This window comes from Sinocyclocheilus grahami, unplaced genomic scaffold (genome assembly GCF_001515645.1).
Source record: "Sinocyclocheilus grahami isolate Dianchi unplaced genomic scaffold, SAMN03320097.WGS_v1.1 scaffold711.1, whole genome shotgun sequence".
Classification (NCBI taxonomy): domain Eukaryota; kingdom Metazoa; phylum Chordata; class Actinopteri; order Cypriniformes; family Cyprinidae; genus Sinocyclocheilus; species Sinocyclocheilus grahami.
In genome coordinates, this window is record NW_015505890.1 from 366,868 (window position 1) to 382,941 (window position 16,074).

At 39.4% G+C, this 16,074-nt stretch overlaps 1 protein-coding gene across 1 annotated transcript in view; it reads left to right on the plus strand.

The window, feature by feature from the left end:
- Positions 1-202: 202 nt before the first annotated feature.
- The window catches only part of LOC107560128 (CXADR-like membrane protein), a 21,209-nt gene continuing 5,337 nt past the window's right edge, over positions 203-16,074 (plus strand). Inside the window, exons 1-4 of the mRNA XM_016244211.1 lie at positions 203-317; positions 1,555-1,707; positions 7,039-7,206; positions 9,530-9,652. Of these exons, the coding sequence (XP_016099697.1) occupies positions 203-317; positions 1,555-1,707; positions 7,039-7,206; positions 9,530-9,652 (559 nt within the window). The remainder of the gene's footprint in view (positions 318-1,554; positions 1,708-7,038; positions 7,207-9,529; positions 9,653-16,074) is intronic.

Consider the following 16,074-nt stretch of genomic DNA (forward strand, 5'->3'; position numbering starts at 1 on the left):
AGCTAAAATGGCATGGTTGTTTCAGAAAATATGTTTTGATCTCACAAGTGTTTTTCTTAACACTATCTGTTAGAGTTTAGTGCAGGTGCTACGCGATTAACATTTCATGATATATACCATTGTGTGATCTCATAGACATCTTGTGCGTGCTTCTTTCTCTACAGTGCTGTTGAGTTTACTCTCGGCCGGGGCTCAGACCGAGATGAAGCGGGTTGTCGGGGACAATGCCACATTGCCTTGTCATCACCAGTTCTGGCAGTCGAATGGACAAACACTGGACATCGAATGGCTCCTGCAGAAACCCAATGTCAAACAACGTGTGGTGAGAGATATTTTGCTTTTTATGCCCTCTCAAAAGTTGTCTTGTCTTAACTCATTGTCTCTTGTTTATTTTATTTCAGTTTCACTTAGATTTGTTTTGTTTTTGCATCCCTCCTTCTGATCTCCTTCCAATCACCTTGTCTAAATATGTGCTTGAGAGGTAATTTTAGCCTTACAGATACAAACCAGGGAATTTATTTTGAATATGTGAATGTTAATGTTTTATTCCCAACATCCTGGAGAAAATTTCCAGACAAATGACTTGCTATGTAGTTTGTTCAGGATAATGTTGTGTTGCACAAATTGTCCAAAAAAAAGTAATACGTTATTTGGATAGCTCACTTTAGACAATGAACTCATTTGAAGTAACTTTTAAGTCATTAGAATATTAGTAGGCTGTCTGCTTAATATCTGCTAACATTTTATTGTGATGGTCCCCAACAGACATTCGACTTACTACAAATAAATTAGCAAGTACATGTCAACTTATTCAACTAATCCTAACCTGCAGTCTACTAAAACTATTAAAAATTACAGTTAACGTAGTTAAAAATGAATGTAGCTGATGTAAATGCAAAGTTATGTATAGTTAGTAGAATGTCTAAAGTGGACTATCGAAATTAAGTGTAACCAGAAATTATTTTCGTAATATTTTTTGGCAAGTTGTAGGACTACCGTTTTTAAAACTCCAAAACCCTATACATTCAGTTCACTGCAGTTTCCAGTTTGAAATCAACACTAAAAGTAATAAAATACAACTAATTGGTATGCCTTTTCACATAAATTATGATTCTGGGGCAGATTATTCATTAATAAAGATGTATTTGTGTGGTTTCTTGCACAATGCTATGTTACGACCGCAAAATACTTTTACCATAGTGCATGATTTGTAAACAAATTCATTTTGATGTTTGCATCACATAACCAGCTCCATATGTTTGCCTTTTCTGACAGTAAATTTGCTCGGTAGCGCACCCTGTACAGCATTAAACTTGTGATGTGCAGCACTTGGATGGAAGTCCTGGTGAACATGAGTCACAATAAAAGAGCTCAAAGACTTGTAGAAGCCAGCTAAAATGGCATGGTTGTTTCAGAAAATATGTTTTGATCTCACAAGTGTTTTTCTTAACACTATCTGTTAGAGTTTAGTGCAGGTGCTACGCGATTAACATTTCATGATATATACCATTGTGTGATCTCATAGACATCTTGTGCGTGCTTCTTTCTCTACAGTGCTGTTGAGTTTACTCTCGGCCGGGGCTCAGACCGAGATGAAGCGGGTTGTCGGGGACAATGCCACATTGCCTTGTCATCACCAGTTCTGGCAGTCGAATGGACAAACACTGGACATCGAATGGCTCCTGCAGAAACCCAATGTCAAACAACGTGTGGTGAGAGATATTTTGCTTTTTATGCCCTCTCAAAAGTTGTCTTGTCTTAACTCATTGTCTCTTGTTTATTTTATTTCAGTTTCACTTAGATTTGTTTTGTTTTTGCATCCCTCCTTCTGATCTCCTTCCAATCACCTTGTCTAAATATGTGCTTGAGAGGTAATTTTAGCCTTACAGATACAAACCAGGGAATTTATTTTGAATATGTGAATGTTAATGTTTTATTCCCAACATCCTGGAGAAAATTTCCAGACAAATGACTTGCTATGTAGTTTGTTCAGGATAATGTTGTGTTGCACAAATTGTCCAAAAAAAAGTAATACGTTATTTGGATAGCTCACTTTAGACAATGAACTCATTTGAAGTAACTTTTAAGTCATTAGAATATTAGTAGGCTGTCTGCTTAATATCTGCTAACATTTTATTGTGATGGTCCCCAACAGACATTCGACTTACTACAAATAAATTAGCAAGTACATGTCAACTTATTCAACTAATCCTAACCTGCAGTCTACTAAAACTATTAAAAATTACAGTTAACGTAGTTAAAAATGAATGTAGCTGATGTAAATGCAAAGTTATGTATAGTTAGTAGAATGTCTAAAGTGGACTATCGAAATTAAGTGTAACCAGAAATTATTTTCGTAATATTTTTTGGCAAGTTGTAGGACTACCGTTCAACTAACCTCGTTTATTTTTCAGTCTGTTACTAATGTATTTTTGTATTTTGACAACAACAAAACAAATGGAAATATTATTATTAGGGCCCAAGCTTATTTACATACCACAAACTGCATATATCGTACATACATGTGCGTATACGTATTAAATGCTGTACATATATTGTTCTCAGTGAACCAATAGTTTCGCAATGATGTTATAGTCCTTAAAATTGAGCAAAGTTAAAGTCACCCCTTTATTAAAGATTTTATTCTGTTTGCCGGTACCATCATGAGCGAATCTCTCAAAACAACCTAACGACCACCCAAAACACCATAGCAACCACCTAGTTTTAGCTGCCGTCTCTCTCAGTGATACAGCAGTCACAATGGCTGCCTGAGGTTTGTGAGCACAGTGCTTCTCCCGTCCTGTCACAGGTCTGAATCAGCTTTTTCTACACATCTCTCTTTGAAATACATACCCATCTGTATCAGTACACCTAACAGACGCTTCACCCATCTCTCTTCTCTCTCGCTCTCGCATAAACACATTCAGATAAGAGCTTCGTCTTATCTGCCTGAAGTGAGAATCTTTCACTGTGAAACGAACATTGTTTGAACACAGCTTTGAGTTTAGGTATCCGTTATGTATCAGTGTGCCATAATTCATCAGGGGGAAGTCAATACGTGCCAGTCAGGCGATATACTTTCAGATTAATTTAATTATCTGATTGCAATAAGGCTTTTTGTTCCCACACATAACAGACTTTGAATGTTTCAATGTCAACGCAGATCTGTTTCGTAATCAGCTGAGATTTCATTTCAGAAGACAGAAAGGCCTAAAAAGAAACTCGCATCAGAGTCTTCGAAGCCTATGGGAAGGGTTGCCCATCACATGTAATATTTAATGGAACGATAACATTTGAGACGCCATTAATTAAAAACAAATGTCTGAAAATTTGATTTGGAATCAAACCGAGCCCCTGGCATAATGAATAAGTCATTCCTTTGTTCCACTGTTCCACTGGCCTGTGTAACTAGAAGTGTTCAGCTTGTCAACATTTAACCGCAGCTTGTTTAGTAATGTGTAGTAGACTCTAAGGGGTTTTCTCAAGAACAATGTTGTTAATGTCAATAGGTCAAGGTTTACATGGTTAACATGTCCCAGTTAACCCCTGCTGGTATATGCCTTAACTATACCATCTTTTTCCACTGATGGCCTATTCGAAAGTACATTTTGATTATCTCTACTCACCAAAGCTGCATTTATTTGGTCAAAAGTACAGTAAAAACAGTAATATTGTTATTAAATTATTACAATTTAAAACTAGATGTCAAGACAATGATGTTGTCCTGAGAAAGCCTGAAATGAAAGTGTAGATGATAGATAGATAGATAGATAGATAGATAGATAGATAGATAGATAGATAGATAGATAGATAGATAGATAGATAGATAGATAGATAGATAGATAGATAGATGTTGATGATTACAAGCTGATTGTTAGGGGGTAGTTTGCTAGGCTAGGTGGTTATTAAGGTGTTCTGGGTGGTTGCTAACCAGGGTGTTGTGGGTGGTTGCTAGGCAGTTGCAAGAGTGCTGTGGGTGGTTGCTCGTTGGTTGCTCAGGTGTTGCTAGGTGGTTGTTATTGTGTTCTGTGTGGTTGCTAGGCTGTTGCTAAGTGGTTACTTGGTGTCCTGGGTGCTTGCTAGCCAGGGTGTTGTGGGTGGTTACTAGTTGGTTGCTGGGGTGTTGCTAGTTTGACAGTTTGCTAGGCCATTGCTAGGTGGTAATTAGGGTGTTCTTGGTGGTTGCTAGGACACTGTAAGTGTTTGCTGGATGGTTGCTAGGGTGTTCTGATTGGTTGCTATGATGTTGCTAGGTGGTTGATAGGGTATTCTGAGAGGGCTGTTAGGCAGTTGCTAGGGTGTTCTGGGTGGTTGCTAGTCTTAGCTCGTTTAAGCTAGTCTCCCTAAAAAGTAACTAAAAGCCCTTTAATAGTCTGAGTAATAGACCAGACTGAGAGACTGTAAAAACAGCTTAGGAAGGTTATTTTTCTTCTTCTTCTTCCCAGCAATGCACACTTGCCTTTGACTTTGTGTTCACGTAGTACTAGGCCTATGTCGCATGTAGTTCACACAGGCGACTTCTATATGACATCCATGCAGCTGCCTTTGTTATAGCTCTCTCCAGCTATATTACACCTCCTTGGCTAATGCTAACATTACAGAAACTCTTTCTTTGAAGTGAAGCCATAACCCGTGACTCAGATGTTACTCGTGTTCAAGAAGATTATGCTAGAGAAGATTATTTTGCTGTCATTTGTAATCTACGTAAATATGACAAAGAGCATCATGTTGTGACTGTCAGTGATACAGAATGCATACAATAAGAATCACAGATGTTTTGCCAGAAATGCAAATGAGTAGCACATCAGAGTTTTCTCCTGTCTGTCATGCTGTAGTGTGTGTGTGCGAGACGAGCAGCAATCGCAGACGGCTCTGGCAGGTGGACCCGGCCGCAGGTCTGCTGATGTGTAGTGGCATCAGTGTTTAGTCCTTTACCCCAGGCATTCAGGAGGCTGTCACCGTCAAACTGTGTGTGAATGTGTGTGTTGGCAGCTGTGTTTGTGTACGACAGCCATTTAGCATCTTTTCCATGGCAGTCGGTACAGGTAGAGGTTCTTATATTAGAAAACCTTTTGTCTTTTGTACAGAGCAGTACAGTTGTCGCAAAGTACCCATCAGAAAAAAAAATAATGAAACAACCAGTTTTGAGGAAAATGAGAGTGCTTTCCAATGCAAAGTGCCATGCTACAATATGGTGCTTTTGGATTTTTATACTTTTGTGTTTTTAGTTATGGTGTAATGTAAAATGTGATAAATTGCCTAGTAAAATAATATATATTTGATAATATTTGAATTTTTGCACTGCACTGATGCACTGCACTGTATACACTGCAGTATATGGAGTGTTTCTGTTCAGGTGGCTAAAGCATCTGCCCATTTATAAATAGATTTGCTCTGCTTGAACAAAAACCTGAGGATATATTGACCGTGAAACCTCCATATTTTTAATCATTGCATATCCTGTCCATGCAGATAAAATAATGTTTTGGCTGTGGACCCAAGACAAACAAATATAGACTGAATTGGTCCCTATGTCCTTTTGGTGTGTTTATAGAGAGGGTCAGTAGGGCCAAAAGGGGCCACAGAGGACTACAGGCTGTCTCTTAACTGCCATTCAGCCTCCAGACAAATCCCTCTGGACAGGCCTGTCTAACTGACCCCAGAACAGTTTAGAGCAGTGCTGCGGTAAGCAGGATGCCAGTGGGACTGGTCTGAGGTCACTTGGTAACTGTTGTGAGGCAGTGAGATCTTTGATTTGGCTTCTGTGTTGATTCTGATGTGCTGCGTAAGGTCAGAGGGGAGTTCAAAGCAGTCAGCGTGAAGGACAACAAATCCTGACCCCTGCCTCCCCACATGTCAAAATTCAGATTGACTGCCTCTTTGATATTGATTTCCCTCCAAACATGCCAGTGTGCTGTGTTTGCAAGTTTTAGTTTCATCTGAAATTTTGAAATACTGCTTCAACGTATCAAACTATATATTGTTTGACACTATATACACAAACAGCATAGCAAAAAAAAAATAAAGTTAAAATTCTGTCAGTTTTATCACGAAATACATTTATTACAAGTTATACATCAGAAGGCATAAAAAACAGTATAATTTAATTAAACAAATGTCTCATTCGTAAATGAAAATATGATTGATTCTCATGCCGCTTTAACTGATGCGAATACAGTGTTCTGTCATGTCACATTAAAGAGCATAAAAAACACATTATTGTAAGACATATTGTTTGTATTTCGCTATAAAACTGACAGAATTTGAAAGTTGAGGCTTTGTTTTTTATTAAAAGTACCAAAAGCACAAAGCGTATTGCTATCATTGGAGGACTGGTGCACTACAAATAATAAATGCAACCGAAGACATGAAATATTATTTTCAAGCATACTGTCCCTGGGAGTATATGACACATGCTATGCTTAATTCTTGTAATTTTGAATTTATTCTCAAAATATTTCGACTTTATTCTCATATTGCTACAGCTTTATTCTTGTACTTTTTTCTCAAAATATTATCTTAGATTTTTTTTAACGTGGCACTAAAACGCGGTTATACATAATCCTACGCCTTTATTCTCAAAATATTATTACTAAAAATCTGACGAAAAGTGACGAATTGCGTGCTGCCGTGAGAAAAAAAAGTGCATTCTTAATGGACACATCTGTATGTGTGTGTGTGTGTGTGTGTGTGTGTGTGTATACAGTATATATATATATATATATATATATATATGTGTGTGTGTGTATGTACCAGTATGCTGTTTGCGTATATAGTATATACTGTATACTATATATGATGATATATCAGGGTTGTTGTAGTTACCTAAACTAATTCTTAATGTTAAATAAATGTTAAATAAAACCTGTAACTAAATGATATTTGGTTTACAACCACAAGGATCGATCCTTGAAGTTCCACTGTTATGCCCATGAAAACGGCATTTAAGCACCTGTGGATTCCATAGTAAGCTGCTTTTGGAAATAATTATTAAACGACTAATTAGTAAACTTAACATGAGCATTTTCTCGTTCACAGTGAAGCCGTCTAAACCCCGCTGCTGGATGGAGGGCCGGCTTCTGGAGGGCAGTGATGTGAAACTGAGCTGTAAGTCTTCAGACGGATCCGACCCTATTCAATACAAATGGGAGAGAGTTCTGGATAAGGGCAAGAGCGTGGGAAAACTGCCTTCCCGCGCACTCATCGGTGAGTCAAACACCCCAAAGCCTGGCAAGCGAGACTAGAGCGTATCATAACTTATTCTGGTCTGTACAGTTCCTTGCTGCTGACTGTCTCAAATAATAATATCGAAAGATCTGATGCCATGAACTTCACACACTTTAGCAAATGCATCGAGTAGTTTTTGCACAGAAGTGCTGATTGTTGCAGATTAAACCTGTGCTCTCTGAATCGCAGACGTTGCATGGCAAACAGACAATGAGATTAGAAGAGATCTCAATAGCTCTATTGATATTAGCCTCTATGGATTAGGCCTGTGCGGTATTATATCGGTAAATGCAGTACGATCGAAACACAAGCATAGTCTACTCAGTCACACATGCCTTCAAACATATTTTGTAGATTCAGTTCTGTTCAAAGGTTCTGTTAGAAAAAATCAGTAATATTGTGAAATAATATTACAAATTTCAAATAAATGTTTTCTACTTGAATATATCTTAAATGTAATTTATTCCTGTGATGCAAAGCTGAATTTTCGAGGGAAAATGTCACAAGATCCTTCAGAAATTTGCTGTTCATCAAACATTTCTTATTATTATAAATGATAAAAATGGTTGTGATATTCAGTATTTTGTGGAAACACAATATTTTTATTATATAAAAATTGTATTATATTATATTATATTATTATTTCCTTAGCATGTAGTAAATAATTGTCATCAGTACTGTTTTAGTGTGATGGAGATACTATTTTAGTTTTTAATTTTATTTTAGTGTTTACTTAATTTTTGCATAATTTTATTATTTTTTTGTTTTAATGTCAGTTGTATTTTTTTTTAAATTTAGTTTTTAGTCATTTTGTTGTGTGTTTATATGTTTTGTTTTTTTAAACTTTTTTTTCCAGTTTAAGTTTTATTTATTGCATCGATGTTAAAATGAATTGCATTTTATTTTAATTCAGATAACGGATTTATTTCAGTTCAGGATTCTTTGATGAATAGAAAGTCTTTTACAGTCACTTTTGATCAATTGAATGCATCCTTGCTGAATAAAAGTATTAATTTCTTACGTTTTTCAACTTTTGAACCGTTGTTTCCCAGCTGAACTATTATGAAATAAGCTTTTACTGTGATAAACTATGAAATTAGAATTACAAATTTCAGTTACACCACCCACGTCTAGAATGCATCATATGGACCTTGGGTAGGCTAAAAAAAAATGACAAAAAAAATGTCTCAACTACATAATAAAATCCAGCAAAAGATGTTCAACAGCTTTTGGCAGTTATTACATTAGAATTCAATCTCATTGGGTTCTGCTTGGGAAAACAAAACAACAAAAGTGCAAGAGCTACACAAATTTGAGTGTAATATGGCTTTGCAGATGGGACAGAGTAATGCACTGATTCAGAGTGATTTCTCCTGCTGACACCAGATCATCAGAGCCACATATTGTTTTACAATCTATTTAGTCGCTTGCAGTCAGTGCTGCAGACCCTCACCCAAACTCAACAATTAACCAGCCTCATCAATGACCACCTGCTCACTCTAATCAGCTTTCTTTGGCCGATAAACACACCTCCACCCCAGAATTCACAGCAGATAGTGGATGAGAGAGAAGGATGATGGGACAGGGATGCAGGAATGAAAGAGGAGGCGTTAGATCCTGGAAGAGTAAATGATCCCAGCGTCTCAAATCGCTCCGGCTGACAAACACTCCTCGGCTAAAAACACACGTGAGGTTCTCAGTTCTCAGGACACGAGAGCTTTCTCACCGGCTACAGGAAAACATATACTATTCATCTCATCCGCTGGAGTTCAGTAGAACCGTGAATCACCTTGACACACTCAAACACTAATTCATTCACTGCACTGGGCTCTCTCTCACTTCTCTCCTCACTCTGTTTGACTGAAGCCTGTAAAGTAGAGTGGTAAAGGAAGTAGTGAAAGACGCGTAACACTGCTAATGCTGTTTTGTAGCTTCAGGACTGGAGAGTTACTAATATCATAATCCTGCTTCATCAGCATTGTGTCCTTGAGCAGTGGACATAAGAGAAAACCTTCAAAATAAAACACACCTATATCTAATTCTTCTTAGGGGACTGGTGGTGATTTTAACCCTTTAAAGCCGTGATGTAATGAAAGCAGCATCAGATTGTTTCTTCTGTATTGTGACATATATCCGAGTAAAACGGTTCAGTGCATCTGTTGTTGATCGATGGAGGCAGATTCTGGCTTATGTGTAGCTGAAAAAATAAACAATTACAATTGCCAAAACGTCCAAGCTAATAGATTGTAGTTGTGTTTCAGCTCATATATGTACAGCAATATAAATTGCGTTCTATTTTCAGATCTGAAGAACCCAGAGATCGTGACCTTGAGGAATTTGACGCAGGACAGCTCTGGGGTCTACAAGTGCACCGCCAGCAACGATGTAGGAGAGGAGAACTGTATCATCGAGGTCACAATGCAATGTGAGTTCTGCTCTGAGGTCAGCCTGTGGGCCGGGCCGCAGACGGCTGTAATTAGTGTGGATGTTATGACACTCTTATCTCGGATCAGTCGGTGGTGGTGCTTTTAGCTTGGAGCTACAGCCTCGGTGTGATGGATGGAGGCTGTTTCCACACTGCAGAGAGCTGCCTTTTTTATGGGGATCATGGGTATGACACCAGTGTTTTGTCATACGCAGCATAAATGTTGGGTAGTCTTATTTTATTTGTGTTCATTTATTTAAAATGTATCTTTAAAAAATTATTAAAAAAGGTAATTGTGAATTTTTATCTCAGAATAATTGCGACCTTCTTTTTTTTGCAATTATGGGGCCTATTTTAACGATCTAAGCGTATGATCTAAAGCGCATGGCGCAGGTGCACTTAGAAAGTGTCCGATTCCACTTTTGCTAGTTTAATGATGGGAAAAATGGTCTAAAAAGGTTGTCCCTATTCTCTTAATGAGTAATGGGTGTGTTTTGGGTATAGCATGCAATAAATTAATCAGAGTCTCATCTCCCATTCCCTTTAAGAGCCAGTTGCGCTCGCGCCATGGCGGATTCGCTATTTATACGGCGGAATTTGCAAGCGCAAAGACTGAACGCATCTCCAGAGAGGAAACTGATCTGCTCGTGCACGAGCAAATAGGTAGCCTAATTCTGATACATGCAATGACTGTCCATTATGACATGTAGGCATTTTTATATTTATGTAGCTTACACAATAATAATATTTTACATTGTAATCCTTTAATTTTTAATATCTGGCATGTTTGTGTGCTGCTGAAAAGTGTCCGATTCCACTTTTGCTAGTTTAATGATGGGAAAAACGGTCTAAAAAGGTTGTCCCTATTCTCTTAATGAGTAATGGGTGTGTTTTGGGTATAGCATGCAATAAATTAATCAGAGTCTCATCTCCCATTCCCTTTAAGAGCCAGTTGCGCTCGCGCCATGGCGGATTCGCTATTTATACGGCGGAATTTGCAAGCGCAAAGACTGAACGCATCTCCAGAGAGGAAACTGATCTGCTCGTGCACGAGCAAATAGGTAGCCTAATTCTGATACATGCAATGACTGTCCATTATGACATGTAGGCATTTTTATATTTATGTAGCTTACACAATAATAATATTTTACATTGTAATCCTTTAATTTTTAATATCTGGCATGTTTGTGTGCTGCTGCGCGTCCCTGTGTGTGTAATAAGCAGAGTGTACGCACGTTGTGCACCCGCTTATAGGCGCATATTACTAACACGCTCTTTAAATAATAAAAAAAATACTGTGCCATTGACTTTAGACCAGTTAGTCAAAGGAGCAGTCAATTCCAGTTGCCTCAAAATAGCAACACGCCAACTATGTGCCTGAACACACCTCGTTTTCAAACCAGCATGCCAATGAGCGCACAAATGGGCGCGAATACATTTGCTATTTAAACAATGTGATGCTGGACATGAAAATGATAGCTTCGTCGGGCTGAAACTAGCAAAAAGTGGTGAAGTGGGATATGAGTGCTTATGAACAAATGAATGACACTCATTTGTTCGTGTTTCACTCCGTCTCGAATCGCGTTCGCGGAAAGCAGTGGGCCCTATCTTAACGATCTAAGCACATGGTCTAAAGCGCACGGCGCAGGTGCACTTAGGGAGTGTCCAAATCCACTTTTGCTAGTTTAACGACAGGAAAAACAGTCGGCTCGCTCGGCGCATGGTCTAAAAGGGTTGTCCCTATTCTCTTAATGAGTAATGGGATAACGTGCAATAAACCAATCGGAGTCTCATCTCCCATTCCCTTTAAGAGCCAGCTGTGCTTGTGCCATGGCGGATTCTCTATTTACACGGCGGAATTTGCAAGCGCAAAGACAGAACGCGTCTCCAAAGAGGAAATGGATCTGCTCGTGCGCGAGCAAATTGGTAGCCTACTTCTGAAAAAATCAATGACTATCCATTATGGCATGTAGGCATGATTATATTTATGTAGCCTACACAATAATAATCTTTGACAATCTTTTAATTTGTAATATTTGGCATGTTTGTGTGCTGCTGTGCGTCCCTGTGTGTGTAATAAGCAGAGTGTACGCACGTTGTGCACCCGCTTATAGGCGCATATTACTAACACGCTCTTTAAATAATAAAAAAAATACTGTGCCATTGACTTTAGACCAGTTAGTCAAAGGAGCAGTCAATTCCAGTTGCCTCAAAATAGCAACACGCCAACTATGTGCCTGAACACACCTCGTTTTCAAACCAGCATGCCAATGAGCGCACAAATGGGCGCGAATACATTTGCTATTTAAACAATGTGATGCTGGACATGAAAATGATAGCTTCGTCGGGCTGAAACTAGCAAAAAGTGGTGAAGTGGGATATGAGTGCTTATGAACAAATGAATGACACTCATTTGTTCGTGTTTCACTCCGTCTCGAATCGCGTTCGCGGAAAGCAGTGGGCCCTATCTTAACGATCTAAGCACATGGTCTAAAGCGCACGGCGCAGGTGCACTTAGGGAGTGTCCAAATCCACTTTTGCTAGTTTAACGACAGGAAAAACAGTCGGCTCGCTCGGCGCATGGTCTAAAAGGGTTGTCCCTATTCTCTTAATGAGTAATGGGATAACGTGCAATAAACCAATCGGAGTCTCATCTCCCATTCCCTTTAAGAGCCAGCTGTGCTTGTGCCATGGCGGATTCTCTATTTACACGGCGGAATTTGCAAGCGCAAAGACAGAACGCGTCTCCAAAGAGGAAATGGATCTGCTCGTGCGCGAGCAAATTGGTAGCCTACTTCTGAAAAAATCAATGACTATCCATTATGGCATGTAGGCATGATTATATTTATGTAGCCTACACAATAATAATCTTTGACAATCTTTTAATTTGTAATATTTGGCATGTTTGTGTGCTGCTGTGCGTCCCTGTGTGTGTAATAAGCAGAGTGTACGCACGTTGTGCACCCGCTTATAGGCGCATATTACTAACACGCTCTTTAAATAATAAAAAAAATACTGTGCCATTGACTTTAGACCAGTTAGTCAAAGGAGCAGTCAATTCCAGTTGCCTCAAAATAGCAACACGCCAACTATGTGCCTGAACACACCTCGTTTTCAAACCAGCATGCCAATGAGCGCACAAATGGGCGCGAATACATTTGCTATTTAAACAATGTGATGCTGGACATGAAAATGATAGCTTCGTCGGGCTGAAACTAGCAAAAAGTGGTGAAGTGGGATATGAGTGCTTATGAACAAATGAATGACACTCATTTGTTCGTGTTTCACTCCGTCTCGAATCGCGTTCGCGGAAAGCAGTGGGCCCTATCTTAACGATCTAAGCACATGGTCTAAAGCGCACGGCGCAGGTGCACTTAGGGAGTGTCCAAATCCACTTTTGCTAGTTTAACGACAGGAAAAACAGTCGGCTCGCTCGGCGCATGGTCTAAAAGGGTTGTCCCTATTCTCTTAATGAGTAATGGGATAACGTGCAATAAACCAATCGGAGTCTCATCTCCCATTCCCTTTAAGAGCCAGCTGTGCTTGTGCCATGGCGGATTCTCTATTTACACGGCGGAATTTGCAAGCGCAAAGACAGAACGCGTCTCCAAAGAGGAAATGGATCTGCTCGTGCGCGAGCAAATTGGTAGCCTACTTCTGAAAAAATCAATGACTATCCATTATGGCATGTAGGCATGATTATATTTATGTAGCCTACACAATAATAATCTTTGACAATCTTTTAATTTGTAATATTTGGCATGTTTGTGTGCTGCTGTGCGTCCCTGTGTGTGTAATAAGCAGAGTGTACGCACGTTGTGCACCCGCTTATAGGCGCATATTACTAACACGCTCTTTAAATAATAAAAAAAATACTGTGCCATTGACTTTAGACCAGTTAGTCAAAGGAGCAGTCAATTCCAGTTGCCTCAAAATAGCAACACGCCAACTATGTGCCTGAACACACCTCGTTTTCAAACCAGCATGCCAATGAGCGCACAAATGGGCGCGAATACATTTGCTATTTAAACAATGTGATGCTGGACATGAAAATGATAGCTTCGTCGGGCTGAAACTAGCAAAAAGTGGTGAAGTGGGATATGAGTGCTTATGAACAAATGAATGACACTCATTTGTTCGTGTTTCACTCCGTCTCGAATCGCGTTCGCGGAAAGCAGTGGGCCCTATCTTAACGATCTAAGCACATGGTCTAAAGCGCACGGCGCAGGTGCACTTAGGGAGTTTTGGGTATAGCATGCAATAAATTAATCAGAGTCTCATCTCCCATTCCCTTTAAGAGCCAGTTGCGCTCGCGCCATGGCGGATTCGCTATTTATACGGCGGAATTTGCAAGCGCAAAGACTGAACGCATCTCCAGAGAGGAAACTGATCTGCTCGTGCACGAGCAAATAGGTAGCCTAATTCTGATACATGCAATGACTGTCCATTATGACATGTAGGCATTTTTATATTTATGTAGCTTACACAATAATAATATTTTACATTGTAATCCTTTAATTTTTAATATCTGGCATGTTTGTGTGCTGCTGCGCGTCCCTGTGTGTGTAATAAGCAGAGTGTACGCACGTTGTGCACCCGCTTATAGGCGCATATTACTAACACGCTCTTTAAATAATAAAAAAAATACTGTGCCATTGACTTTAGACCAGTTAGTCAAAGGAGCAGTCAATTCCAGTTGCCTCAAAATAGCAACACGCCAACTATGTGCCTGAACACACCTCGTTTTCAAACCAGCATGCCAATGAGCGCACAAATGGGCGCGAATACATTTGCTATTTAAACAATGTGATGCTGGACATGAAAATGATAGCTTCGTCGGGCTGAAACTAGCAAAAAGTGGTGAAGTGGGATATGAGTGCTTATGAACAAATGAATGACACTCATTTGTTCGTGTTTCACTCCGTCTCGAATCGCGTTCGCGGAAAGCAGTGGGCCCTATCTTAACGATCTAAGCACATGGTCTAAAGCGCACGGCGCAGGTGCACTTAGGGAGTGTCCAAATCCACTTTTGCTAGTTTAACGACAGGAAAAACAGTCGGCTCGCTCGGCGCATGGTCTAAAAGGGTTGTCCCTATTCTCTTAATGAGTAATGGGATAACGTGCAATAAACCAATCGGAGTCTCATCTCCCATTCCCTTTAAGAGCCAGCTGTGCTTGTGCCATGGCGGATTCTCTATTTACACGGCGGAATTTGCAAGCGCAAAGACAGAACGCGTCTCCAAAGAGGAAATGGATCTGCTCGTGCGCGAGCAAATTGGTAGCCTACTTCTGAAAAAATCAATGACTATCCATTATGGCATGTAGGCATGATTATATTTATGTAGCCTACACAATAATAATCTTTGACAATCTTTTAATTTGTAATATTTGGCATGTTTGTGTGCTGCTGTGCGTCCCTGTGTGTGTAATAAGCAGAGTGTACATGCGCTGTGGACCCGCCTATACTAACACGCTCTTTAAATACCAAAAAAACTACTGCGCCATTGACTTTAGACCAGATTTTTGTTGGTCAATGGAGCAGTCTATTTCAGTTGCCTCAAAATATCAACGCGCCAGCAATGCACCTGAACACACTTCGTTTTTTTAGACCAGCACGCCCATGGGTGCACAAAGGGGCGTAAATGCATTTGCTATTTAAACAATGTGGCGCAGGACGTGAAAATGACTACTGCATCTGGCTGAAACTAGCAAAAAACACTTGTGTCGTGCCTGGCGCCGCATTGCGCCGGGTGTATGATAGGGCTCAGTGTCTCTTCCATGGCTCGGTACACTTTTAACTTGTTTTTTTTAGTCTCAAGCAAGACTGTACGACATTCGCATTACATGAATTGACTGATTTTTATGTAGAAAGGTTGACAGCGCACCGCATTAAAAGAAACGATCATTCATGTTTTCATAACCGCTGGCCAAATTCAAAAACGAATCTAAAATTAAATCATCTTTGAGAGCAAGGGGGCCCCCTGCTGTTTCGGGGGCAGCTTGCGTATTTTGCGTAAAGGGAGAATCGGCTCTGATTATACTAAATGAAAATTACTTATTTCAAGTAACAGAAGTTTTTATTATGGTGTTAGTAGTTAACTAATAACCCTGAATGATTTTTTTCCCCCTCAGAATGTTTAATTCTCACAGTTCTTTTTTTCTGCCACAAAATAAAATTGGTAATTGAAGCTGTTCATCTCACAATTCAGACTTTTTTTCTTTCTGCTGTTTTAATATTTCTCTGTGAGATATAAACTCGGAATTGCGAGAAAAAAGTCAGAATTGTGAGATTAATAATTGCAATTACCTTTTTATTTTTTTTCATCCCATGGCAGAAACAAGCTTCCATTTAAAAACTTTTTCCATGTTCACTTTGCCTCCTTTCCTCTCTCTCTCTCTCTCTCTCTCTCTCTCTCTCTCTC